The sequence below is a fragment of the Equus przewalskii genome, chromosome 10 (genome assembly GCF_037783145.1).
Source record: "Equus przewalskii isolate Varuska chromosome 10, EquPr2, whole genome shotgun sequence".
Lineage (NCBI taxonomy): Eukaryota > Metazoa > Chordata > Mammalia > Perissodactyla > Equidae > Equus > Equus przewalskii.
This window is the reverse complement of record NC_091840.1, coordinates 43,229,993-43,256,927: the sequence shown is the minus strand read 5'-3', so window position 1 is coordinate 43,256,927 and position 26,935 is coordinate 43,229,993. Positions and strand designations below refer to the sequence as shown.

General features: G+C 58.3%; 2 protein-coding genes across 18 annotated transcripts; one reads left to right on the top strand and one right to left on the bottom strand.

The window, feature by feature from the left end:
* Positions 1–352: 352 nt before the first annotated feature.
* CORO6 (coronin 6) lies at positions 353–9,055 on the top strand. Of its 10 annotated transcripts, none has more exons than XR_011523559.1 (12): positions 671–1,211; positions 2,359–2,619; positions 4,056–4,178; positions 4,638–4,767; positions 4,869–5,050; positions 5,663–5,782; positions 6,182–6,560; positions 6,742–6,846; positions 6,935–7,080; positions 7,445–7,502; positions 7,611–7,841; positions 7,936–9,055. XR_011523559.1 is itself a non-coding variant. In XM_070562832.1 (12 exons), exons 2-12 carry the CDS (start codon positions 2,422–2,424, stop codon positions 8,056–8,058), a joined length of 1,536 nt encoding a protein of 511 aa, XP_070418933.1. In that variant the 5' UTR covers positions 671–1,211; positions 2,359–2,421; the 3' UTR covers positions 8,059–9,055. The 10 variants fall into 10 exon arrangements, 8 of the variants coding, with proteins under 8 accessions (XP_070418936.1, XP_070418933.1, XP_070418931.1 ...); XR_011523560.1 differs by having other exon boundaries at positions 7,933–9,055; XM_070562832.1 differs by having other exon boundaries at positions 6,182–6,301.
* On the bottom strand, positions 9,056–25,559 carry ANKRD13B (ankyrin repeat domain 13B). Of its 8 annotated transcripts, none has more exons than XR_011523557.1 (16): positions 24,969–25,107; positions 21,790–21,946; positions 15,920–16,055; positions 15,669–15,793; positions 15,537–15,582; positions 14,756–14,899; positions 14,476–14,665; positions 14,332–14,398; positions 13,174–13,255; positions 12,324–12,388; positions 11,962–12,092; positions 11,679–11,781; positions 11,394–11,546; positions 11,101–11,264; positions 10,949–11,025; positions 9,056–10,444 (listed from the first exon to the last, which is right to left on the bottom strand). XR_011523557.1 is itself a non-coding variant. In XM_070562816.1 (16 exons), exons 2-16 carry the CDS (start codon positions 21,919–21,921, stop codon positions 9,914–9,916), a joined length of 2,241 nt encoding a protein of 746 aa, XP_070418917.1. In that variant the 5' UTR covers positions 21,922–21,946; positions 24,969–25,181; the 3' UTR covers positions 9,056–9,913. The 8 variants fall into 8 exon arrangements, 6 of the variants coding, with proteins under 6 accessions (XP_070418917.1, XP_008534969.2, XP_070418919.1 ...); XM_070562816.1 differs by having other exon boundaries at positions 9,056–10,484; positions 11,679–11,836; positions 24,969–25,181; XM_008536747.2 differs by having other exon boundaries at positions 11,679–11,836; positions 24,969–25,181.
* Between the last annotated feature and the right edge of the window lie 1,376 nt (positions 25,560–26,935).

Sequence of the window (26,935 nt, the reverse complement as noted above, 5' to 3'; positions counted from 1 at the left end):
CTGCCCTCCAGAAGGCTGCGTTTCATTGATGCCCATGTGTGCCCTGTAGAGTGGGAAGTAATAACTGGCCTCCAGGGCCTTATGATCCAAAAGAAGAAATCCAGGCAGTGGGGAGGGCGCTGAGTAGACAGCACCTCTAGGGACTAGCTCTTCTTCACTGGCTGTATTTATCAAGGTCCTTTTTATCTCCCCCTTAACCTTGGTCAATACTCAGGTCCGCGGGTCCTGGCGGGGGTGGGTGCGGGGACTTCACTGGAAAAGTCAGGCACCCATTCAAACAAGGCCCAGAAGACTTCAGGAGTCAGGTTGGGCGTCTGAAATTTGATTGGCCAAAGACCTGTGCCGGCCGCTTCTCCTTGAACCTGGTGTTCCCAAGGGTTTAAAGTGGGTTCACTTTTCTCCCTGCCCCCCCACCAGTCTTCAGGCTGCTTTCTGACCTGCTCAATGGAATCCTCTCTAACGGGGTGAAATGACTAACACAGTGCCAGCGTTTTAGGTTCTCAAGTGGTCGCTATCGCTATTAACAACAATAACTAACATTTACAGCCCTCTGTCGAGTACCCTCGCAGCTGCCCTGTGCCATCCTAGGCCCTCATCCAAGGGCTGAGACTACTCCCCGAGAGCATCTTCCGGGACCTCTCCCCAGGAGCGTCTGGACGTGCAGTCCCGCAGCCCCGGCCGGACGGGAAGGGCTAAATTGGGAGTGCGATTGCAGCAGGAATGCGGCGCGGAGGCACCCGATCTTGCGCGGCTGTCGGCTCCCTCTCTCAGCGCCCAGCTCTGGGTCTGGGAACCTGGGCCTCCTCAGCCCACCGGGAGGCGCGGAGGGCGGGAAAGGAGAGCGCACACCCAGTGCGCACTGGCACAATTACTTTTCACGCTTCTCCCAGGCCGGCGGCCCAGCCGCACCGAGCCCGCACCGCTCGACTTTCCCGCCGCTGGAGGGGGCGGGGCAGCTCTAGTCCCGCCCCCTGGCTAGGCCCCGCCTCCGCAGGTTGATGGCAGCGGCAGCTGGGACTGCAGCGGCGCCCGGCCCCGGAGAGCCGCAAGCAGCGGCCCGAGCGCTCAGCCGAACACCCGGGCCCCAGACGCCGCCGACACCCGGAGAGGCAGTTCCGGCGCCCTGACGCCTCCCTGGGCCCCAGGCGCAACCCCAGCCCCCTCCGCAGAGGAGTCGCAGCGTGAGCGCCCCTCGGCCTGCTCAGGACCAGGTACCACCCCCCCCACCACCGCCACCCCTGCAGCCAGCGGAGCGGGCAGGGTCTCTGGAGGGGGCAGAGGTCTGCGCTCCCTCCCCCTGGCCGCCAAATTCTGTCCCGGCGGGGCTGACTTGGTGTCTATATTTGGCCGGACAGCGGCCCGCGCGCCCACAGGGCGCAGACACCTCGTCTCGCATAAACGCAATGCCGGGGCAGGAGGCGGAGGAGGGTGTGGGGAGGCCGGGCCTCAGGCCTGGGGCCGCAGAAGTGCCGTGAAGGGCACAGGGATGCCTGGGGCTGGGGAGGAGCAGGAGTCAGTGGCTGGAGCTTGGGAAAGCTCGGCGCGTCCTCTGGGGAAGAGCGCAGCGCAGGCCTGGCTGGAGAAAAGGAACCTTACCCTCCCCATTCCCTCAAATCTGGCCCTGGCCGGGCGTCAAGGACCCCACCCTAGGAGAGTTTAGTAGGAGAGAGGACCCAGAGGAGATGCAGTACCAAAGTAAGGCAGGCGAAAGCCAGAAGACCATGGTCAGGGCCTCTTGGAGAAAGCCAGTGCAGAGAGGAGTGGAAGGAGAAGAGATCCACCTTACACTGGTGTCCCCCAACAACATGGGAGGAAATTGATGAAAGCAGTAGCAGGAAGGACTCAGGTTAGCTGACAGTAGGAACTTCTTGGCAAATTTTTAGAAAAAAGCAAGACCCCATCTGCCTGAAGTATGCTAGAGATGAGGAGTGTAGGATGTTGGGGGGCAGCAGTCCTAGCCCCACAGCTGGCCTTGAGCCAAGGCCTCTGATTCTGAACAAGGTGCCTCTGGGAGATAAACCACTTCCGTGAAGAGATGCTCATCCAAGGCTGGCAGTGGGAGAGCAGCCTGGCGCTGAGGCTCCTCCCCAAACCACTTTAACTTCCAGAAAGCTTTCAGGCCCAGCCAGGCTCCAGTGTCGCTCCAGCCTGGGTCTCTAAGGAGAAGTCAGGCTCCAAATCCTAGCCCCTCGCATTAAGCAGCACTCTATAGGTGGCAAAGAATTTTTCCATACTTTAGTCATCTTGAAGAAAGCTCCCTGCTTCTAGGACCAGACTCTATATTAATTTATACCTGACTCCTGGCCAGATAACCTTTCTCACTTGCCCCCTGCCCCCTACTCTTCCTCCCTCCCACAGCTCACAGGACTAAGGACCAAAGGCATTTCTGGGCACTGAGATCCTCCCTCTCTGCCCCCAGACATGAGCCGGCGCGTGGTTCGGCAGAGCAAGTTCCGCCATGTGTTTGGGCAGGCAGCAAAGGCTGACCAGGCCTACGAGGACATCCGTGTGTCCAAGGTCACCTGGGACAGCTCCTTCTGTGCCGTCAACCCCAAATTCCTGGCCATTATTGTGGAGGCTGGAGGTGGAGGTGCCTTTATCGTCTTGCCTCTGGCCAAGGTGAGGGATGAGGGGAAACACGCAGGCGGGAGGACAATGGCTGTGGCCCCTGGGGACTCTTACAACAGCCTGTGTTCTCACGTAGTTCTGGTCCTCAATCAAGAGGGCAGTTTGTGTGGATTGGCTGCTCCCTGTCCCCAAGCCCTCAGGGACCAACCTGGAGGTCCCCTCACCCCTCCCAGAACAGCACCATCATGGTGGCCCGCACCCACTCCTAGTCCATCCTCTTCACACGGCACCCTGTTCCCAGGAGGGACCAGGAGGGAGTGATGGAGATAGCTGGGAAGCGGTGGAGCCAAGACCTGGCCAGATTCTGTTCCTCTCTCTCCTAATGCTGTACCCCCTCATGTTTTGGGTGTGGGGATCTCTCTCCTCAGCCCAGGGCAACCATTTGATTAAATCACACCCCAGAGCAGCACACTGAGAACAGGGTCAAGCTCTATCCAATGAGTCCCTGGCCACTTCTGCACTCTGGTTCTTGCAGTGAGGCAAAGGGCAGGGGGACCTGACACAGAAGGCCAGAGCCCTCCCTACCGAGGGATGAGGGCCAGGCAATGACCTCCACCTTCGCTAGTAGCCTTAAGCCCCTCAGCCATCTCCATGTCTAGGATGGCCACCCCAAAGCATGACCTTGACCTGGATTCTGCCCCTACACCTTGTTAGGTGAGGCCCCACAGGTGGCAGGGTCAGGAAGAGGCCTGACAATAGCTAGTGACTCACACCAGGACAATGCAGACACCATCCAAGGACACCATCCCAAGGGCTCGAATTTCAGCTGGAGCCACCTCCGCCCCCAGGACAAGTGCCATTCCAATGCCACCCGGCCACCCCTCTCTCCTACTACCTCGTCTGGGCCAATGCCAGCCCCAGGAAAGGCCTCAGAACCCCTACAAACAGCCCATAAAGACCAAAAATAGATGAGCCCTAGCACAGCTTGGGGGATAGCAGGCACCAGGAGTGCCTGCTGCTTGTGGTTCCAAGGTACAGCCAGTGACAAGGGGGAGATCTGCCAAGGGCGGCTAGGAAAGGGCTGTTGGGTACTGCGCTGCGTATTACCTCACCTTGACATCTTCCACCAGGGGCTTCCCATAGACATTCCAACTGGGGGAACAGGCCCAAGAACAGCCTCCTCCAAGCAGGTGTTTTTGGAAGAGCACTGGACTGCAAGTTCAAGTCTTGGCTCTACCTGTATCTTGCTGTGTGTCCTTGGTTAAGTCATCTTACCTCTCTGTGTCTAATTCCCGAATATTAAAAGACTTCAACTCTATCTGCTTTCAGTGAAGTACAGGAGGTAGGCTGGAGGGGTTGGAGATTCAGAGAGGGGTCTGCAAAGAGAAAACTGATGATGGAGAACTGAGATGTAAACAAATCCGCTGCCCACCCCAGAAAAAACACACAGGAGAGTGGCCCCACATCTCCCTCTCTGACCCCTCCAGACAGGGCGTGTGGATAAGAACTTCCCACTGGTCACTGGGCACACTGCCCCTGTGCTGGACATCGACTGGTGCCCACACAATGACAACGTCATCGCCAGTGCCTCAGATGACACCACCATCATGGTAGGAGCCAGGCGGATGCTGCTGGGCCGTTGGGCAGGGGAAGCAGGGAGGGCTGCCTCACCTGTGCTAGGGAAGGTGGTAGAGGAGCTGCTGGGTCCCAAGGCCCTGCCCTGCCCAGCTCCCAGGCTATTTTTAGCTACATGCTCACCCCCTCCCAGGATGCACTGCTTAGGACTAATTATAGCCGTGGCCAACTTGGGGCCTGAAGAGCAGGGGGCAGTGCTCTGAACTCTCCCTGCAGGGGTGAATAGGGAGGTCTCTGGAAAGCTGGCAGTGCCCCCTCCTGACTCCCAGCTGCTTCTGTCCCAGGCAGGCGCCATTACCTCTTGCCCTGCATTTGACCCTTTACCATTCAAGAGAGCCAGTAGGGTTGGGGGTGGGTGGGTAGGGGAGTTGTAGAGGGAAGGGACAAAGCCGGCTCCTCATCCCACCCACCCTACGTCTTTTCCTCCTACCCAGGTGTGGCAGATTCCAGACTATACCCCTGTGCGCAACATTACAGAACCCATCATCACACTGGAGGGCCACTCGAAGCGTGTGGGCATCCTCTCCTGGCACCCCACTGCCCGAAATGTCCTACTCAGTGCAGGTCTGGCAGCCTGGGGAGGGGTCCCTACTGTAGATGTGGGGGATAGAGGAGGGGTTTGGAAAGGTAAGGCGCAGGTGACGTTGCCTGGCCACTCTGGGCAGGTGGTGACAATGTGATCATCATCTGGAACGTGGGCACCGGGGAGGTGCTCCTGAGTCTCGACGACATGCACCCTGACGTCATCCACAGCGTGTGCTGGAACAGCAATGGGAGCCTGCTAGCCACCACCTGCAAGGACAAGACCCTGCGCATTATTGACCCCCGCAAGGGCCAGGTGGTGGCGGTGAGTGCCCGGTCTGGCCGCTCCCCAGCCTTTACTCCTGGGACCAGCTGTCAGGCCCCTGTCCCCGTAGTCCTCTGAGCCCCCGGTTCCAGTTCTCACCTCCTCCACCCTAACTGCAGAGACCAATCCTCCCCCTCCGTGTCTGGAACCACAGCTCCCTACCCTAAGGAAGCCCCCAGCTTTTCTTTGCCCCGCTCCTCTTCCCTCCCCACTCCCCCCCCCTCCACCCCACGCATCTCAGAAACTCACAGGCGGGCTCCTCTATTTGTGAGTGAGGAGAGGAGAAGCTGCAAACCCTATTCTCCCCCACGAACCTGCATGAAACCTGAGCTCTCGGACCCCTTCTCCTCTCAGCCGGCACCCAGCGCCATCTCCCAGGGTCCGGGGCCTGTCGCTGGCTCACGGGCAGTTCCCTTTCCGCCCTAATTGACGCGCTGGGCAGGGATAGGGGGCACCTCTCGCGCTGGGTGCCCTGGGAGGGCGGCGGCGTCTGCCTCACTAGCCTCCGTCTAACGCGGGGTGCGGGGTGCGCGGGGCACGTGCATGTATGCGCCGAGTGCGCGCGTCGAGCGCGGCCGGGCAGGGGCTCTAACCCACTAACCCCGCGAGCAGGAGCGAGCCCGGCCTCACGAGGGCGCCCGCCCGCTGCGGGCGGTCTTCACCGCAGACGGGAAGCTACTCAGCACCGGCTTCAGCAGGATGAGTGAGCGGCAACTCGCGCTCTGGGACCCGGTAGGCCAGGCCGCGCCGGGCGCGCCGGGCGCGCGCGCTCGCTCCTTCGCTGGGTCAGCCAGGAGCGCCCTCCCAGGCCGTGGCCCGTGCCCAAGAGGGCTGAAGCGGAGCGGGGAGCTCCCGTCTGGGAAAAGCCTCGCTGCGACCCCGGGGAGCCAGCAGACGTCCCCTGCTCTAGGGATCAGCCTCTGAGGGCGCTTAAGGGCTCGGGATCTGGACGTTCTCCAGGCCTGGGGCCAGCCAAGGCCCCCCCAGGAAGCTGAGTACTTAGGCTCCCTTTTGTCTCCCTTCCCACCCTTGCGCCCCACACCCAAGTCAGCAAGCTGGTTGCTCAGCCCGCCAGGATCCTCAGGGCAGGCAGCGGGGTGACGCCTCTCCCTGTCTCCCCCCTACCCTCAGGAGAGGTTTGCGGCCCACGAGGGAATGAGGCCCATGCGGGCGGTCTTCACGCGCCAGGGTCATATCTTCACCACGGGCTTCACCCGCATGAGCCAGCGAGAGCTGGGCCTGTGGGACCCGGTAACGCAGCTGGAAGCTTGGGGTGTGTGCCCCGGGGACTGGCATCACGGGAGAGGGGCCAGGCGCCCCCCACCCGCAGGGCATGCCCACCTGGACAGGGCTGGAGGCTGCTGCCCCCTTTGCAGCACCTGCCATCCCCACACCCACCCCTCTGCCCAGTTTTGCTGCGTCGCCCGAAGGAGCCCACGCTGGCGCCCCCGCCTGGTGATGCCGAGTCCCTGGGGGTGGTTTGCTGTGACTGCATGCGGCGAAGCAGGGGGTATATGTGCGGGGGACTGGGAGCGATGTGTCCAGGGGCGGGGCCTGCAGTTCCGTTCACCAGAGCTGTCTTGGGAACGCATGGGGTTTGGGGCGGGCAGGAAGCGTTAAGGGGCTTCAGGGGATCCAGAAGTGGCACAGAGGACAGGTCAGGACTGGTCACGCCTCCTGTGCTCGGGCAGAACAACTTCGAGGAGCCAGTGGCACTGCAGGAGATGGACACAAGCAACGGGGTCCTACTGCCCTTCTACGATCCCGACTCCAGCATCGTCTACCTATGCGGCAAGGTGCTCGCGGCCGGGAGGCGAGAACAGGGGGCTGGACGAGATGTGGAGGGCCCCACCCAGCGGGTCTCTGAACCCACTGGTTTTGCAGGGCGACAGCAGCATTCGGTACTTTGAGATTACCGACGAACCACCCTTCGTGCACTACCTGAACACGTTCAGCAGCAAGGAGCCGCAGAGAGGCATGGGATTCATGCCCAAGCGGGGACTGGATGTCAGCAAGTGTGAGATCGCCAGGTCAGCAGCCTTTGTCCTTCCCACATACCTGCCTCTGTCCCCACTTCCCATCGGGGAAGACACCGGGGCTTCCCCATTAGCGTCATCCTTGGAAAAGAGAGCCTTGGGGAGGGGGTGTCCAACAGGCTTGTTTCCAGTGCCAGCCCCGGCGCTAACTAGCTTGACATTCTCTGAACTTAAGTTTTCTCATCTGTAAAATGATGATAAACACCCCATCAGAAGTGTTTTACCAGCCGAACCAATAATATGTTTAAAGTGCAATGCATGGTAGGCGCTCAGCAAGTGAGGGCCTCTCGCCCCTTGGTCCCAGGCAGAAGTTAAGGGGGTGGGAGCCTGCGGGGTTGCTGACCCCGCTCCCTTATAGGTTCTACAAGTTGCACGAAAGAAAGTGTGAACCCATCATCATGACTGTGCCCCGAAAGGTGAGGGGCCAGGAGAGAGGTTGGGCAGGGCTCCGAGGTGGGCGGAAGGGAGCGGAGCAGGCCCGGCACCCTGCTGACACTCGTCCTCCTGTCCCCCCAACCCCGCAGTCAGACTTGTTCCAGGACGACCTATATCCAGATACTCCGGGCCCCGAGCCGGCCCTAGAAGCGGACGAATGGCTCTCAGGCCAGGACGCCGAACCCGTGCTCATCTCGCTGAGGGACGGTTACGTGCCCCCCAAGCACCGCGAGCTCCGGGTCACCAAGCGCAACATCCTGGACGTGCGCCCGCCCTCTGGGCCCCGCCGCAGCCAGTCGGCCAGCGACGCCCCCTTGTCGGTAAGATCCGACCTGGCTCCACCCAGCCGAGTCTACACATCCCCATACCGCCCCATGCCCGACACCGCCTCTTCTGTGCTCCGCGCCCCAGCAGCAGCACACCCTGGAGACGCTGCTGGAGGAGATCAAGGCCCTTCGCGAGCAGGTGCAGGCCCAGGAGCGGCGCATCACGGCTTTGGAGAACATGCTGTGCGAGCTGGTGGACGGCACGGACTAGCGCGGCGCGCCGGGGGGCAAGGCCGGGCCGGGCGCACGGTCTCGGCCCTGTCCCGACTTTTGGTCCGGAGCTCCGGACCCCGCCTCTCTGGGCTGGGGCCAGGGGCGGGACTGGGAAGGGAACTGCGCCCCTCGCGGGAGTCCTGGACGAACGGAGCGTCGCGGAGACTCGCGTCCGTCTGGCGCCTGCCAGGCTGTGTTCCTCATCCGGGACTCGGCAGGAGCTGGCCTTGGGAGGCCCGGGGTGACGAGGCCTCAGCAATGGTGCTGCACGGCGAGGCGGGGTTCCCTCTGTCCCCCAGCCAGGGCAGGGGAAGTGCTTAGTATTAGCGCGATGCTTGGGGATATTGGGGAGCTTGGGCTTGACCTCAAAGGGGTGGCGATTTGACGGGTCTCCCCAGCCTGGCTGGGGAAAATTACAACGCTTCTCCCTCTAATCAGCTCACTTGACTCCACCACCCCGAGTGGTAAACCGGACGTGCGTCACCTCAGTCCTCCAGACATACACAAGCCGTTGGCTGTAGAACCGGACCCCTTGGCTAAACCCAGCAGTCTATAGCAGAGGGCTCTTCTTTCCATCCGCAGGGGAGAGGGCGGCGTCCTCGCGGCACCCCCGCCGGAGAACTAACGAGAGAACTGGCATGAGGAAGCAGGTTCACACACTTCCTCTACACAGACACACACACAGACACACACAGCCCCTAGCCCTCTGCTGTGGCCTTGACTCTAGGAGGAAAACAACACGTACCGAATGAAATATCTTACTAAGCGCTCAGTCTGTGCCTCCTGCATGGGTGGGGGTGAAGGGTGGGGGTAAAACCCCCAGCCTCTGCAAATGCTACCTCCAGGCTCCCGGGGGGCCTGACGAATGCAACCCTGGGCTCAGGACCCGCCAGGCATCCTCTTACCTGGAGCCCTTTCCACACTGAGGTTCAGAAGGAACCTCCAACCCGCAGGTCTGTAGTGTTCTTCCCCAGTAAAGCTAGGTAGGAAAAGCCTCGGGTTTGAAGCCTCTTTTATTTGTGCCTCAGAATCAGTCTGGTGCCCCTGGCATCAGGGAAGGGGGTGAGAGGAACAGTTTCTCTTTGTTCTTTTCTTTCATCCTTTTTGTGTCCCTTCTGAGCCTCACTGGCTGAACCAGGAAGGCCAGTCCGAGAGAACCCGGACAAGGGTGTGCGGTGGGCCCCTGCCCCTGGCGGGGTCTGTGCTTCTCTGGGTGGGTGGGGTGGGGCAGGGGAGCGCCGGGGGTTAGCACCATTGGATGAAGGGTTTTAGAGTCAGCCCCTGGGTTGGGGCAAGTGGGACGCACAACCACAGAGGGCTAGCAGCAGCTGGTGGGAAGGGATGGGTGGTGGTGCCAGGGCCCTGGGCAACCCCTCTGTGTCCTGTCTAGTGTAGGGCCTAGTGCTTGCCCCCAGCCCAGTATTACCCCCATCCACAAAGACACCATGAGGGAGCCAGGCCTTGCCCAGGTCCGGGGGGCCACCTTGGGCACCCTCCCAGATCACAAAAACGTGGGATAGGGACTCCAAACCTCTGGCCGCCCAAAGAGAAGCTGGGACCACCCTGAGACCCGGGAGGGGTGTGGGGGCTGGGGGAACCGGGCACCCCGCTAAGTGCACTTGACGCTGAAATGCCGGGGTTGGGGAGGGGCTGGGCCCTTGACGTGCTGCTTCGTGTCTGGGACAAGCTGCAACACAGCACGTGGGGAGCTCAGCTGCCCCCCAGGGGTGAAGAGCGGAGATGCAAAGGCTTCACGGGCAGTGTCCTGGAGTGGGGTCAGTGAGCAGAAAGGAGGACCGGCCAGAAGGAGCAAGGGATGGGGACAGTGCTCCTGTAAGGACCCATCTCCCTCCTCAGGACCGCCTGGCTCCGCCCTTGGACAGGTCAGAGCCCAGGGAAGAGGAGTGGGGGTCAGGATACAGCAAAGCAGGGGGACCGGGCCGTGCCAGCTGCCTCCAGGGCCCTGGCCCGGAAAGGTACCCCGCGGCCGTGCCAAAGCCCTCCCCCTCTGGTGCCTGGGACGCCGCTAAGTCCCCGAGGCGGCCGCTCCAGTCTCCAGCCGCAGCTCGGCGGGCGCGCGGGCCGGGGCGGATCTGGCTCCCGGGCCGGGCACGCGTGGCGTGGCTGAGGGGCCCGGCAGTAGGCGCTACTGCTCCGTCAGCGACAGCCGCAGGATGCGCTCCAGCTCCTCCTCCTCCTGGCGCGCGCGCCGCCGCCGCTCCTCCTGCTCCTGCGCCGACAGCTCCATGGCCAGCCGCAGCTGCTCGTCGTAGCTCCGGAACGCGTGGCCGCCTGGGCCTGAGCCGGGGCTGGGCCGCGGGCTGGGGACCGTCGCCAGGGCGGCTGGGGGCGCGGGCTGGCGCTGCGGCGTGGGCGGGGTGCTCCTGGGGGCGGGTAAGATACGTCGCGGGCTCCGGGGCGCACCTGCCCATAAGCGGGGCCGGGAGACAGCGTGGAGGCCCCAGGACGGAGCGCCCCTCGCCACCCTCCAGTGGAGGCCATGAGTCCCGCGTCACCTCCCTGACTCCCAGCCTGTTGTGGCAGATCCCAGCCCCTACAAAACTCATCCTCCCAGTAGACGGCTGCCCAGAGTATGTGGGTATCTTCTAGAACCCCAGCCCCACACCCGGCTTGGTAAGGGTCTGACGACCAAGAGGCCTGGACCCTACTCCGTGGCCACTTTTGGAGAGCTGCTCACCCACCGAGTCAGGAAAGGGTGGTGGTAGAAGCCCTCTTGTTAACAGGGCACCACAGTTTCTCTGGGCCAAGAGGGGCTGCTCAGTTGGCACTGTCCTCACCCACTATGACAGTACTCTGTGCATATGTAGGGGCGTGGGGGGGAGGGAGATAGGCGTCTCCAAACTCTCTCAGGACTGGCAGGCACTGACCTGTCCTGTCGGCGACTCTCGCAGGACATGGGGTGAGTACCCGGCTTGCTGTTGGTTAGCGCCTCCCAGATGGTGACCTGGAGGGAGGGGGCGCGGGCCAGTTAGCTAGGACGGCCCACAGTCTGGAGGCCGGAGCGGCCACGGGGACGCACCTGGTCGTACTCACTGCCTGCCTCAAGCAGGCTCTGCTGGATGGCGAACTGCAGCAAGTCGTCATCGTCATCGCGGGTCGCCGCCTCCCGCTGGCCGCCCAGCACGCTGTAGCCGCGCGGGGCCTCGAACAAGGCGGGGGAGATCTCGCAGCCGCGGCACGAGGCTGAGGGTGCCGGGCTGGGGGTCAGACGGGGCCGGGCCCACCCCTTGGGCCTCCCCCCTGCCCCGGCGAGCGCTCTGCTGTGTAGGGGAGGGCAGGGGAGGGCGGGCTCGGAGAGGGGCAGCGGCTCACTCGTGGAACTGGAGCTGCTGACACTGGACGAGTCGCTGCCCGGAGAAGGGGTCTCGCTGCTGGGGCTGCCTCGCACCGACGGCACCGGCTCGTCGCAGCCATTGAGGTTCCCGAAGGTGATGCGGGCGTTGAGGATGTGGAAGATCGGGATTTCTGAGGATAAGGAAACCATCAGGCGCCACTACCCACCCCCTCACACCTTAGAACTCCCCCTTTACCTCATCTAAGCCCCACCCCCACCCCACCCCCAACTGGGGCTGAAAGGAAACGGAGGTGGGGTCTCACCAATCTTGACAGGGAAGCCTGGAGGCAGGCGCAGGGTAATGAAGTCCCGGAGCTTGGCGAAAAGCGCATTGCTGACGGCCATGAGGTCAATGATGGGGGCCACCTGCTCACACAGGGACAGGGGATGCTCCTCACACAGCCACAGCTTGGCCTTGAACCTGCCCCCACCAGATCCCAAGGGGTAAGGGACATTGTAGAAGCTATGGCCTCCCAGCACCTCTGGAGCCCCTGACCCCCTGCCCTGCCCGATCCAGCCCTCCCCAGCACCAGCAGGGGGCCTCACTTCTGTGTCTTGGTGGTCAGTTCCATGGGGCGGCCCATGTCACGGTTGCCAAGCTCAAAGTTGGGGTTGAAGTACTCTTCTGCGGTGATGGCAGTGGGGTTGGCTTGGCTCAGAGTCTGAGTGATCAGGGTCTGTACCACACGGGGAGGGGCCCAGGAGCCCTTCTCAGTTCCTGATGCCAGTCCAACCGTTTGGGATTCTGGGCCCCAGAGCTGTCCCCCCTGCTGCTGTGGAGCTGACGGGGCCTTGGGCATTGTGTAAAGGAGGTCCACACAGGCCACGCTAAGCAGGAGGCCTCCCAGGCCTCCTCCTGAGCCACATCCACACCCTTCCACATAGGGGAGCCCCTGGCACACACTCACCCCGTTTTGGGGGCCCCCATGCTGCTCAGCAATTCCCAGGAAGGACTGCAGAGGTGTCTTACAGCCTACAAGAAATGTGGCATCTCAGAGGACACTGCAGCCCTCAGAAGTGACAGCGCCTAAGACCTAGGGAGGAGGCTGGTTCCTGGGGGGGGGGGGAGGGGAGATTGCTCACTCACACCACACACCCAGAAACCTTCATCTAAAGGGGGTTCAGGACTCCAAGGGGCAGGGACCAGGGACACTATAAGCACAGCTTATAAAAGTAGGCCTGGAGCTCAGGAGAAACTTCCAAAAGTGTCACTCTCCAGGTTGGTGACACTGGACAAAAAATACCTGCGTTTGATAAGCAGTTTTGGGATATGCAGGTGTATGTGTGGGTTTTCCTTCAGGCACTTCCATATTAACGACTTCATTTTGTTCCCTTGTGAGGTAGGAGTTATGTCTTTCCACTCTAGACAGACTGACTGATGCCCAGAGAGTCAGATGTGGTATCAACAGGCACAGAGAATCAGTGGCAGGGCCCCCTGACTTTCTGCCTAGGGCATGTCCCACTAGACTAGAATGGCCAATAAATAGTATACACAGCATTTCTACTCCCTCCAAAATCCAATGCAGACATTAGTAATCAATTGTAGCATTCCTTCCCATTGAGCCCAAATGCCTTAGAATCTTCTTAGCAACACTCCAGGCAGCCACTATCAATCATTAGGATTTGGCACTTGAATTGAAACCGATTTGCCTAAATAAGCTATCCTGGCTCTCGCTAGGATGTCAGAGGAAATCCAATGGAGGCGCTCAAGTGGGAGCTCGTTCCTCACATCTCCCCGATCTACCTCGGCCTCATTACCTTTGACCTTGCCCTTGTGCTGTTCTGAAAGGTGCTCTGTCCGTGTCCGGGTGATGAGCTCCACGTTGGATGCCCCATATACCTGGAGACAGATAAGGAAAGGGCTCAAAGACAGCTCTGGTACCCCAACCCCCTGCCCCCAGAGGCACTATGAACACTTCTTGCAAGGAAGGTTGGGGAGCTGCTTGCTCCTGTTTACTCCAGGACTTTGGGCAAGTAAATATATGAAGTCATTCATTTGTTCTCTTATTCATTCAACAAACATTTTGTGAGGAGGCTTTATGTGCCAGGCACTGAGGCAGGCATCAGGGATAGAGTGGTGAACAAGCAAGGCCAAACATGATCCCTGCCCTCTTAAGGCTCACAGTTGAGTTGAAGAGACAAGAAAATGGACAGTTATAACACGGTGTGATACACGCTCAGGTAGGGGGAACACAGGGCTGGGGGAACAAAAAGCAGAGGCCTCCCCGGCCTCCAGAACCAGGGAAGGCCTCCAGGAAGAAACAACAAAACAGAACCTTGCAAGTGTTTGTTAGTCCCTTCATTCATCGGCGGCACCATGTGGTCCACATGGGCGATGTAGGGGTCCCAGAGTGACCAACACAGTCTTCTTAGGGGTAAGGGCCTGGCCTTGGAGTCAGGCAGCCACGGGCTGAACCTTGGCTCTGTCACTTACAGCTGGGCGACCTTGTGCAGGTCACTGAGCCACTCCAGGCCTCTGTTTCCTCATCGTAAAATGGGCCGATACCCTACTTCATGGAGTTGTTTGAGGATTAAATGCAATACCATGGAAAGAGCTCAATAAACATCTGTGAAGTGGGAATAATAATAGACCTACCTGAAAGGGTTGTTGTAAGGATTAAAGGAGCGTGTGTGTGTGTGTGTGTGTGTGATATACACACATATATATACATATATGCGTGTGCGTGTTGTATATACATACATAGATGCATATAAAATGCCAGAACAGTGCCTTGAATATGAATACAATATAATAAGTGCTCAATAAACTCGGGCCAGTCTCATCGGTTGCCTCTTAGTCTAGGCCCTTCCCTCCATGCCGCATTGCTTCTGCACCTCCAAGGCTGAGAAAGGGTGGTCAGGAAACCCCTGCCCAGCTCACTGTAGGCAAGAGCGTGGCCAGGTCTGTGGCCTCACCTTGGCTTCATACCCATTCACCATCTCCGTCTTCTCACTGCGCCAGCCCAGGATGCCAGTCTTGTTCCTGGGGAGGCAGGGTGGTCCAGGTAAGGGGGCGCCTCACTGGACTGGCTCCAGGCTATCAAGGCCATGCCCACTCACCTCTCAAAGGAAATGTTCTTAGTGTCGAGCTGTGTGGTGACGACGGGCGCGGTGAGCCGGCTCAGCACCTGCTCCTCGGTGGGCTGGGCCGCAGCCAGCAGGAGCTCGCGGTCCTGCCCGGCCAGTGCCAGAGTCTCCGTGTACACCACCCGGCGGTCATGGTCAATCTCCATGACCACGGCACTTGTGTCTGCCAGCCACGGAACAGCACAGGGCAGTCAGGGATGGCATGGGGCTGTCCCCAGCCTCCCTGCCCTGCCCCACCTCCCTCCTGCCTGACCTTGGCCCCTGAAGACAAAGCTGCGGTTCCCTCGCTGCCACGTCATGTGGTCAAAGCCCAGGAGCGTGGTGTCTACCCGTAGGTTCTGCCCACTCTTCCACACTTTGTAGGTGTCGCTAGGGCAGATCTTGGACACGAGGGGCACTAGACGGAAAGGAAGGCCAGAAGTGGCTTCAGTGTGCCTGGTCCACCCGACCTGGGCCACCTCAGGGTGTGGGGATCAGGGTCAGTGGTGTGGCGGGGAAGGGGTGAGGGAACTGGTGGGAGAGCAGCTCTCCCCCGCCTCCCCCTACACAACTGTAGACTACAGTCACTCAGGGGTGAGCAACCTGAGGCTGGGGACAGGCATGTGCAGCCATCACCAAGTCCCTAGCATCCACCGTTTGTTAATTTACTCACTCAATCTTTCATCAGTCCTCCAACAAATATTTACTGAACACCTACTGTGTGCCAGGCACTATTCCAGTCAGTGGGGACACAACACTGAACAAGACAGGACCCCTGCCCTCTTGGAGCTTACCTTCTAGCAAGGGGTGGCAGGTAACAAACAAACAAATGAGCAAACCATTACAAAGTGAAAGAAATAATAATAATGGAATCGAGACAGTGTCTGAGGCAGCGTGGAAAGGCCTAGTTGAGGAGGTGGCATTGAGCTGAGAACTAAACAATGAGAAGGAGCCACAGGAAGAGCTATGGGAAGGGTGCTCCAGGCAGGAGGGGCAGCAAGTGCAAAGGCCCTGAGGTGGGAGAGTGCCCAGTGAGGCCCCCCAGTGCCTCTTACCCCAGCTGGTGAACTCCCACTTCATCTCCACATAGAAGTCCTGGGCCTGGAGGATGAGAAGGAGAGTAGCTAAGCCTGCACTAGAGACAGGGTTCAAGGGCTACAGTGGGAGGCTAAGGGGCTGGCCCTCACCTTGCGCAGCTTCTCCAGGAGCACGGGGATGCCCGCCAGCCGCTTCACCACGCGCTGGTAGTCCCGGTACCGCAGCACCAGCTGCACCAGCTCCAGGTCCCGGGTACTCACAGCCTCCTGAAGCACTGGGGGAGGGGAAGGCAATGTCACAGCACGGGACCCTGCCACGGGCTCCCTTCAGCCAACCAGAGGAGGGACTCTGATGCTGGGGAGCCCCTGGCTGTGGGGCCAGGGTGAGCAGAGGTGCCCACCTGTCCAGCCGCTGCGATTCTCCCTGCCCACGTCTGCCCCGTGTGCCAGGAGCACACGGGCACACTCGAGGTGCCCCAGGGTGGTGGCTAGGTGCAGGGGAGTCCGCCCACGGGGATCCAGCTGCTCGATGTCCACCTGGAGAAGGAGGTGAGGACGGAGACCTTGTCACTTCTGAGGCAGCCTATCTGAGCCCAAGAGACTCCAACCAGGCAGCAACCACGTGGGTTCACCCCTCCAAGACCCAGTGGGCTGCCTGTGAAGAGGAAGCCTGGGGCCGAAGGATGGTCGAATGAGGCTGTTGGCCTAGGATGGCACCGGAGACAGGACCTAACCTAGGGGTCCAAGACCACACCTTCAGGAAGGGCCACCAATTTAGGTCATTGACATTACCAGTGAGTGAGGCTTAGCAAAAGTTGCAGCAATACAATGATAGGAATGAAAGAACATATTCATGGTACAACTTCAAACCCACATCCTGTGCCCGTGGGACGTGATGTATTAACATTTTTTACAAATGTTATAAAAAATAGCATGACTACATTGTATGAGATTTTTGTTGGGTGATAAAAGCATATGTTTGTTCAACATAAATATTTAAATATATTTCAGGAGGCTAGGACTTCTAGTTAATTTAATGAACTGACCACATGCACGTAACTCCTCTCCTTCCCAAGGCTTGATTAAAATGCCAGGAACAGGCTTCTACTCCAACCATGATGAGGTAACTGAAATACCCTTCTGCCATAAACAGAGAAAACTGTTGTTTCAAAATATATGAAATAACTGTTTTCAGACACTAGGCAACAAGTAGACCAGGACTGTGATCCCTGAAGTAAGAGAAACAAATGAGGTGGGCCCTGTGATTGCCTGGATTTCTACCTGGAGGAACATTCCAGACTGCAATTCAGGGAGGGGAATCCCCAGCAGAGTGTGTAGTCTACTGAGGGGTGGAGCACATAGAGACAGGGGATAAGGGAGGCTGACATAGCTACAAGTTGCAGGGCAGAGTTCCAGGAAGGAGGGAGCTATGCAAAAAAACAAAAAAGAGCTCCAGGAATCTGCATGGGGTACCTTTGCATCTTTGCTGAATGCTAAATCAACAAGACCAGGCAGAAAGAAGCAAAAAGCTGACAAATTCTCAGGGCTCACCCAGGGCAGGGACGCATTCAAGCTCCGACCTGCTGGAGTGGAGAGTGCTTGTTGTTTCCCCAGGGTATTCGACAGAGACCTGAGAAGGTCTCAGTAGGAGGGCTGAACTATCCCTGCAAAAAAGGCTCACCTAGACCCAATCTAATAAAGATGAAAAACTAACTCAAAAGGATCAAGCTGATTTGCCAGTAATTTAACTTAGTCTGCCAGAACAAAGCCTAACACTCTTTAAAGAAAGACAAAAAATCCAGATGCTTAACATCACAAGATTTACAATATCCAACATCCAGTTAAAAATTACTAGACATTTGGGGCCAGCCCGGTGGCATAGTGGTTAAGTTTGTGCTCCACTTTGGCAGCCCAGGGTTTACCAGTTCAGATCCCAGGCACGGACCTACACACCACTTATCAAGCCGTGCTGTGTGGGCATCCCACATATAAAGTAGAGGAAGATGGGCACGGCTGTATTTCAGGGCCAATCTTCCTCAGCAAAAAGAGGAGGATTGGTGGCAGATGTTAGCTTCGGACTACTCTTCCTCAAAAAAAAAAAAATTACTAGACATTTGGGGCCAGCCCAGTGGCATAGTGGTTAAGTTTGCGTGCTCTGCTTTGGTGGCCCTGGGTTCACAGGTTCAGATCCTGGGTGCTGACCTATACACCACTCATCAAGCCATGCTGTAGCAGCATCGCACATACAAAATAGGGGAAGATTAGCACAGACGTAAGCTCATTGACAACCTTCCTCAAGCAAAAAGAGGAAGATCGGCAACAGACGTTAGCTCAGGGCCAATCCTTTTCACCAAAAAAGGAAAAAGAAATTACTAGACATGCAAAGAAGTAGGAAAATGTGACTCATAATTAGGAGAAAAGTCATTTAATAGAAACACATTATATTCAGAAATAATAAAGATGATGAATGGCTCGATATGCTCAGGAGTTTAAAGAAAAACAAGAATGCAATGTGGAAAGAAATGGGAGATAAGTACAATATCTGAAATGAAAAATTCATTGGATGGCATTAACAGAAGATTAGACACTACAGAATAAAAAAATCAGTGAACTTGAAGACATAGCAACAGAACTATACAAGCTGAAGCACAGAGGAGGAAAAAAGTACTAAAAACACATTCAAAGAGCCTCAGCAATCTGTGAGACACTATAAGGCATTCTGACATATGTGTAATTGTAGTCCCAGAGGATAGGGTAAGTAAGTGGGTAAAAGGAGACAAATTTAAAGAAATAATAGCCAAAATTTTTCCAAATTTGATATATATTAAAAAAAAAAAAAACCTATCATAGTGGGTTGAATGGTGGTGCCCTTCAAAAATATAAGTATACATCCTAACGCCCAGAACCTACGAACGCGACCTGGATTCGGGACACTGACCTGAGGGTGAGGTCACGGGGCTGCAAACAGTGAAAGCCTGGTCCCTTCTCAGCCTCAGGTCCTCAACCACTGGCAGCCAGACTATGCACATCACTGCCCCATCCTACCGCTCGCAGGAGGTTGGAGAATTCTTCCTTGGAGAAACTAGAGGCACCAAAGACCTCTGTGTACAGACATTTGGGGATCCTACCACAGGCAGGCCAGCTTGCCACCCAATCATCTTACAGCGGCACTGTGCATCAGCAACTCCTCACCTCCATTCTTAGATTCGCCCCAACAGCCAAGGGTGACGGGATATTTGAGGAAAATCGCCAACTCGAAAGAGACCAAAACATGCAAATAGATGCTAAAAACCCAGAGGGAACACTGTCAATGCAGGAAACAGAAGAAAACTTTTTAGGGGGAAGATATCCTATGAAAAATATGAAAAAATAATTTACTTCATGAAACAAAGTGGGACATCATGACTGATGCGGGCTCGGCGAGCCGAGGAGTTGAAAGAAAGACTTCTTGGACTCTCAAGGTCTGGCAGTAGTGCTCTTTTATTCAGAGAATAGCATGGGGACAGGACCCATAGGCAGTGAAGAGCTGCAAACATGGGCTGAGGGTAGGGCTAAATTTATGCGGCATAGGTATGTGAGTTATCTCTTTACAAGACACTCTCCTCTTCCCCTCGCTTCCTTCACTCCAGCCGATCCTGGACAGCTGCATCTGCCCAGTCCTCCCACCACAGTAAACAGTACCTCAATTCACTCCCTTTTCAGGTGAAAAACGTTGGAACTGTTTTCCTCTCTTCCTCTCCTTTCACCTTCCAAATCTAATCCATCAGCAAAACCTGACCTTCAAAATAGATCCAGAGTCTTCTTAGTTTCCATCACCTCAGGCTACCATCCTGGGCGTCGGTAGCCACGCCATCTCTCACCTGGTGTCCCCGTGGCCTCCTCACTGGTCCCTTCACGCCTCTCTTGGCTCCTTAGATCTATTCTCCACATAGCCCATTGTGGGGACCATCATCCTGTGAAATGTTTGTCAGTCCTGACGCTTGTTACCTCAAAACCTTCTTGTGGCTTCCCATCCTGTTTAGAATAGAATCCGACAGCCCTGGACGACTCTTTGAACTCATGCGGCCTCCCACCTCTGCTCCAAATGCCACTCCCACACAGCGGCCTTCCCTGGAACCACCTTCTCCTGGATACCCTGGAGAGCCACTTCACTCAGATCACTGCTCAAATGTCACCTCCTTACAAAGAACTGCCCTGACAACCCATCTTAAATGACAGCTGCTATTTATCTATTTATTGCGCCTTATCCTGCTTTTAGTTCTTGTCCAACGTTAAATTGCTTGTTTGGTTTTTCATTGTCTCCCTCATCTAGCGGTAAGCCCCACAAAGGGAGGGTCCCTGTCCGTTCTCTTCAGTGCTATACCTCCAGTCCCTAGACAACGCCAGGCACGTAACCGGTGCTTAAGAAATATTTGTCAAACAAACGCATAGATGACTATATTTAAGGGGCATGGGGGGGGAAGCAATAAAGTGTAAAACTGATAAACCAATAAATAGCTGTAGAAGTATGCTGTTTATAATTATGGAGGGAAATAACAAAACAGCCTAGAGTTCAAAGTGGTCGCCTCTGGGCAAAGAGATGGTGAGGTACGGACAGGAAGAGCGGGGACTGCTGCTTCTCGCTATAAGCCTTCTAGCCAAAGGTAAATATTTTAAAACATGAATCCGAACTCCTTTGTCAAAAATAAAATATTTTAAATAATTTAAATTATTCATATAACTTTTATAACTCTGTGCTGGCATTTCTCCATCTTTAAATATACTAGGAGCCTCAAAAGAAAAGTGAGCCTGGCCCCTGTGGCCCTCTGAGCCGGGCTTGGAGACGCGAGCCGCTGCCCTGCAGCTCCCCTACACCAGCTCCCCAGAGGAGGGGAGCACTGTTTACTCTTTGCCTATTATGAGTTGGCCTGGGCCCCTTGGGGTCTGTCCCCACTGGGGTCGTAAGCCCTGGGGTGGGAGTGGTGGAGGATCCACAGACCCTGGGCTAGCTGGGGAAGTCAGGAGGAGGCCTTCCCAGGGGGCTGCAGATGAACCATCCATGCCTCCCACCAGCCCTGCCCCACATGCTGCTGCTGCTGCTGCTAACAAGGCCCCGGGGAGCTGGCAGGGCACCCCGCCCGGCCCCAGGGCGCCAGATGCTGCCTGCCACCTCCCCCTCAGGTGCCTCAGCTCTAGGTTCCAGAGAGATGCTGGCACTGCCTGCTGAGCAGGGGTGCCCCTCTCCACCCCCACTCCTCAGGAGCTCTCCCGACAGCCCTCCCTAGCGTCCCCAGGGCACTGCTGTTTTCCAGGGCCGAGGTGGGCCCTGCATACACCCAGCCAAGCCCCAGAGAAGAAGCTCCCCCATCCGCCCAAAGCAGAGCCTGCAGTGGAAGTGGCACCTTGCCCTGGGCCCAGGTGGGAGAATTCATTAACTTCCTCTGCAGCCATTTAATTGCTGGAATGAAAAGGTTTCCCATGAAACCCAACACCCAGGCTTCCTCCTGTAGAGAACGGAAACTCCGCACCCCAGCAGGCCTCAGCTGGAGTCAAAAGCAGGGGTCCTTCGAGCTTAGGAGCTGGGGCTCCCTGGGCAGAGCCTCCTTGCTGCCACTCAGGCACACACCTACACACACACACACACACACACAGGTACCATAAGGATACACACTCATACTCCTGCCTCCATACTCACAGTACATGTGCACCACTAAGTGTACAAGCACATGCACGCCCAGCTGCCCTCTGGTTCTGCAGGGGTCTACTCACGTATAACACACGTGTTCATTGCCAGCACATTTGCACATGCATACCTCCTGAACCCACATGCACTAGTGGGGTATTTTTCAAGCTTTTTTAGCACTAGCAGAATCCTTTTGTAGGTAAAATCTTACAAGGACGTACCAAATGTACAGACTAAGCCTGGGGGCTGGAGAGAGAAGGCAAGGGGCCCAGAGGGTGGGGCCTCGCATACTAATAAGCCTTCTCTCCCTTCCCTGCCCTCCTCCCTCCTCCAGCCCCAGGGAGAACAGCCAGAGTCTGGTGTGGTCACTGGTCACTGCTTCTCAGCTCTTCCACCCGATGTGAGGTGTAGGGCCAGGTACGCCTGAGCTAAGGGGGAGAGAGGCAGGATGGTTCCCCAAGCTGAGGTGGGCAGGTGGGGGTAGCAGGCAGACTCTCCCTCCACCCGCCCCCTCCATCCTGCCCCACGTAGCCCCTCCCCCTCATCCCAGACACATTGATTTTTGGTTTCTGGGATTTGTGGATCTCTCTCCTGAGATTCCCAACTCACCAGCTGTGGTGACAGCCCATACCGGGGACTGCCCACTTTAGGGAGAAAGGAGATCACAGGTGCTCCTGGACACAACAGGTACTGTGGGTGCGGCAGCCTCTGTCTGAGCATCCAGGGGCCCCACAATCCCATGTCATCTCTAGGTCAGAAGGAGGAACTGGGAAAAGGAGGAAGGAGGGCCATGGCGAGGTAGCCCCTGGGACCACAGTCTGGCCCCTCCAGAGTGCCTGTTGCCAGGGGAAGACTCCTGTCCCCCTCCGTCTTCCCACAGGGAGCTTTACAGTCTAACTTCCACCTCCCACCACAGGGAACACCAGGGACTCGTGACTCCAGAACCGGAGCCTCGCCAGCCAAGGGGGTAAGGGCACATCACTGGCCTACAACCCCCCGTCCTTCCCAACCTGGCAGGCACCTGAATGGCAGGAAGCAGGGCAGCAGCAACCTTTGTACTGTTGGGTGCCAGCTAGAGGTGGCCATGAAGCCTTCCTTTCCCCAAAAAACACCTGATGAGCACTTCCCATCCACCCGCCACCCCCTGCTTCCCGCCCCCCAAAGAGCTACTGGGGGGCTGAGCAAAGCCCACGAACCTGCTCTGAAGCCTGCCATGCCATCCCCCTCCTCAGCTGGCCAGCATTGCCAAGCCTGCCCACGGGAGGGCCTCTGCGGGGCTTTCTTGGAAGGAAGAAGAGGCAGCTATGCCAAGCGAAGACCAGGGAAACCCAGCTGCTGTGTGCTTGAGGAAAGCCTGGCTGTTTGCTGTGACAGTTGGTGCCAAGAGGACCAGAGGTCAGGGACCCCCAGCTGCAATGCCTGGAGTCTAGGGGGTTTCATTACCATGTGAGGTGGCTGCCTCCAGGCCCCTCCCCTGCAGGAAATGGCTGGGTTGGGCGCCCTCAGCTCTCCCTGGGAACCCGATGCCCTGAGGACCGAGCAGTGCACATTTGGATGCAAACGTCAGTCTGGGTCAGTCCTGGAGTTGGGATACAGTCCGGGGCCCCTGCCACCGAGTCTGATTGGCATTCCCCTTCTTGCCACCCCCAGAGCCAAGGAGAGCACCGGCCTGACTCCTTTGTGGTTGAACAAGGGTTAACCACAGCCAGTGCCCTATATTCCTCCTGGCCTGGATCAGGGCAGGCGGTGTCCATTTTGAGGAGACACTAACACACCAGGGCAGGGGGACGGGAGGGTAGGGACAGGGGTGAACCTGGTGCCTGGTTTCTGTGGCAGCCTGAGGGGAGCACAGAGGAACACACTCAGCGGCCCCAACTGCCCCCACGTGCAGCAGGTTCCAGTGCTCCCCCCCTCAGCAAGATGGCTGCTGACCTGAGTACTAGCAATCCAAGAGGCCTGAGTGAACGGCCTTTTCTTCTAGGGCATTTTGCCTCTCTCCAATCTCTGCAAGAAACAGACCACCCACCTGGGCCAGGGAGTGCAACTGAGCCATTCTGGAGATTCAGCCACTAGCCTTCTGCCTAACGATCCTTCAACCAACCATCAACCATCCCATCGGAAAGTTCCTTAGATCAGACTCAAACCCTGCCGGCTGTAACCTCTCTCAGAGGCTCGTCTTCTTTTGCCCTCAGGGGAGGAAAGCAAAGAAGGGCCAGAAGAGAACGGGCTGTCTGTGTCTTGGCACCCTGCACATCACACTGAACCTCCCTGTTCACACTCGCATCACAACAATGGGGTGTCCTTGAGGGCAGGGGCTGTGCCTGGTTTGTTCATCTTTGTCCCCCAGGACCTACCACTCTGACCTCACTTCCTTTACCAGGCCTCTATGGCTGAAAACTACTTCCTTTATGATGGATAAACAGAGACACAGTCTGACGAGCAACTTGGAGCATCCTTGTGTAAGTGGAGGTAGAATGGACGTGGACACCCCGACCAGCCCAGAGGCTTGGAGGCTCAGGTCACCCCAACGTTTCCTGGGACTGCTATGCAGAGCTGGGTGCCGTGCTGGTCTGAGGGCTCAGCGGAGGACTTCAGAGACATACTCTGACGCTCACCTCACTCACTGTCTGGTGATGTCCTGCTCTCCACCTCACTCTTCCCTTGGGAAGCAGACAGCTCCTCAAACTGAACTTCCTGTGACTCAGGAAATGGCCCTAAAAAGGCATATTCCCAAAGGGGACAACTCCTGCGTGAACCACTCCCAGCCCATGACCCCAGGGTCTCAGACCTGGGCCAAGTCTGTGGGCTTCAATCTGAGCCAAACCAAGGCAGGCTGGGTCCAGCTCTGGCTCCTGCTTCTCCATTCTAGAGGGCGTTCTGTCCACGCTGTCCAAGCCACGAGTGCCTACCTGTGGCCTGGGGGCCAAGGGCAGAGTTGGGAGCTACCTGTGACCAGTGCCTGCCTTGGTCCTGAAGAAAGGCCAGGAGATCCCATCCCTTACCCGATCTTCTTGGAGGCCATCGCCCAGCCAAAGCTTGCTGACCCACCCGTTCTTACTGACTAGCAGGAACTAGGGAGCCCGCTCTGTGTGCAGAACCTCAAATCCTTCCCGAGGCCAGTGGCTAGGGGCCTCAGCGCCTAGAAGCCAGGACCCAGCACCAGAGGGCAGGAGAGCGCCTTTCAGCACCTGGACAAGGCCCTTCAGGGTTTCCCCAAGAGGGTCTCTCTCCCCTCTCCATTTCTGAGCCGCCGCTGGGGTCTGAGGGATGCAGGCACTCTGCCCAGTCTGAGCAAACAGATTAAGCGCTCACCATGAGGGTGGAGGGCACTGGGTGGGGCTGGCATGCCTGGGAGTGTCACAGCCTATTCTCTGATCCTTGACCTGTGACCCCCTCCTTACGCAGGCCTTGCCCACCTCCGCGCACTCACGCGGGAGGTGTCGCTGCTCGGCTGAGTGGGGCGGACTCTCCCACCACATGGAACACAGACCGAGCCGGCAGCCCCTCCCTGCAGCCCTCCCTGCCCCGGCAGAGGAGGGGCACAGAGTCCCCTACCCCAACCTGGGAGGGTCCGGAACACGTGTGGGCCGCCGGTCCGGGCAGGAGGGGAGCGGGCGGGGGCCGCTCCCATCACCCTCTCCCGGTCAACAAGCACAAAAGCTGCGGCTGCGAACAAAGAAGCGCTGCAAACTCGCTGGGAGGCGGGACAGCCCGCGCCGCGCCCCCTCCCCACGCCGGGCGGGCGTGCCCAGCCGTGGGGTCCCCGCGGCGCCCGACGGCGCTCTTACCTGGCCGGCGCGGACCTCTTTCTCCAGCTCGCGGTGGCGGTTGTGCCACACGAGGTAGTGCAGCGGGTACTTGCCCTCGGGCCCCTTCCTGGCGGAGGCGTTGGCGGGGATCATCGCCCGCTCCTCATGCCGGGGCCGCGGCGCCCGGCCCGGGAGGAGGGACGGCGCCGGAGCCGGGGCCCGGGGCCGCGGGGCGGGGGGCCGGCGCTGCCTGCTCGCAGGGCTGCGGCTCGGGCATGTGCGAGCGGCGCCGGCGGGCGGGGGCGGCGCGCCCGGCGCGGTGCGGGCGGCGCGGGCCGCGGGCGTCCTCGCGAGGCGGCGGCGGCGGCGGGCGGCGCGGAGAGGCCCCCACCCGCCCGGGGAGGGAGCGGGCACTCGGCAGCGCGGCGCGGACTCGCGCCTCGCCTCCCACACCCCCGCACACAAAGACGCCGCTCGGCGGAGAGAGCAGACGCCCGCAGCGGGCGCGGGGGCGCACGGGGCGCGGGCCCCGGGGACGCCGCCGCCGCCGCCGCCGCAGGGACGCGCGCCCGCAGCCCCCGGCTCCCCGCAGCTGCATAGCCCGGCCCTCAGCCCGAGCGGCCGGCGAGGGATGCGGGGATGCGGGGGGAGAGAGGAGGGGGACGCGGGTGCCCCGGACAGAGCTTGTTATAGCTCGGCCCCGCGGCATCATGGGGCTTGTAGTCCGCCTCGTGGAACTGGGGGTGGGGGGTGGCCGGAGAGAGTCCCGCGCTGTCCCCTTGATCCCATGACAGGGCGGGAAGGGAGTCAGGCCTGGCCAGAACGGAGGCAGTGTCCTCACGCCAGGTGGTCTGGGGCGCACCCCCACCCGCTGGGCTTTTGCCTTTCTCTGGGGAGGGAGGGGGCAACAGACCTTCCTCAAAGCATCAGGCCGTGCGGAAAGGTGTGGCCTTCAGACTGAATTTTGGTCCCAGAGGAGGGATCTAGATTCCAAGAAAAGAGTAAATGATGGAGGGGACTTCTAAGAAAGGTGCGAGGCATTGGTCCCAAGGGTCATTGGAACAACCAGGGGTCCGGCACCTGAAATATTATGCAGGAGTCTTCCCTTCCCTCTGAGAAAACTAAGCGCCTTGGGGCCAGCCCGGTGGCGCAGCGGTTAAGGTCGCACGTTCCGCTTCTCAGCGGCTTGGGGTTTGCCGGTTCGGATCCTGGGTGCGGACATGGCACCGCTTGGCACGCCATGCTGTGGTAGGCGTCCCACATATAAAGCAGAGGAAGATGGGCATGATGTTAGCTCAGGGCCAGTCTTCCTCAGCAAAAAAGAAGAGGACTGGCAGTAGTTAGCTCAGGGCTAATCTTCCTCAAAAAAAAAAAAAAAAAAAACTAAGCTCCATCTTCTAACTAAGCTCCATCTTCTACACTTAACATTGGAAGGAGAATGTCCACTAAGGACAGCCCCCTCCCCCCATTCCCCCCATACGCCCCCATTCCCCCCATACGCTGTCCTCTGCAAGGACCAGAGAGGGGCTGGGTAGAAAAAGCAGCAGGTGGCAGCTCCTCAACTTCACCCTATGTGGTCTCCCCAGGACAAGAGACTGATTCCAGAGACCGGCTCCTTCGGCTCCTTCCTGAATAACTCCAGAGTAGAGAGGTTCTTCCAGAAAGGTTCCTGCAGACGCTGTGGTAAAAGTGAAATTGGCTCTGGGGCCGCCTATTGCAAGAGCTGGAAGGACCTAGAGGGTCGGCCCAGTGCTTGGAGGGAGGAAGGACTGGAATGATGGGCCTGAGTTCCAATTCCACCTTATTAACTGTCTGACCTTACCTTAGGCAAATTGCTTAAATTTTCTGGTTTCTCAAACCACTCACCTGTAAAATGAAACTAAATACTACCTCCTGGGGTGAGCTAAGGATAGTAACTGCCTTGGAAGCGGGGCATGCCTCCCCCAACCAGGCCACTGAGACAGGTGGAGGGACCAGGCACAGTGCCTTCTTGAGCCCACCTTAGA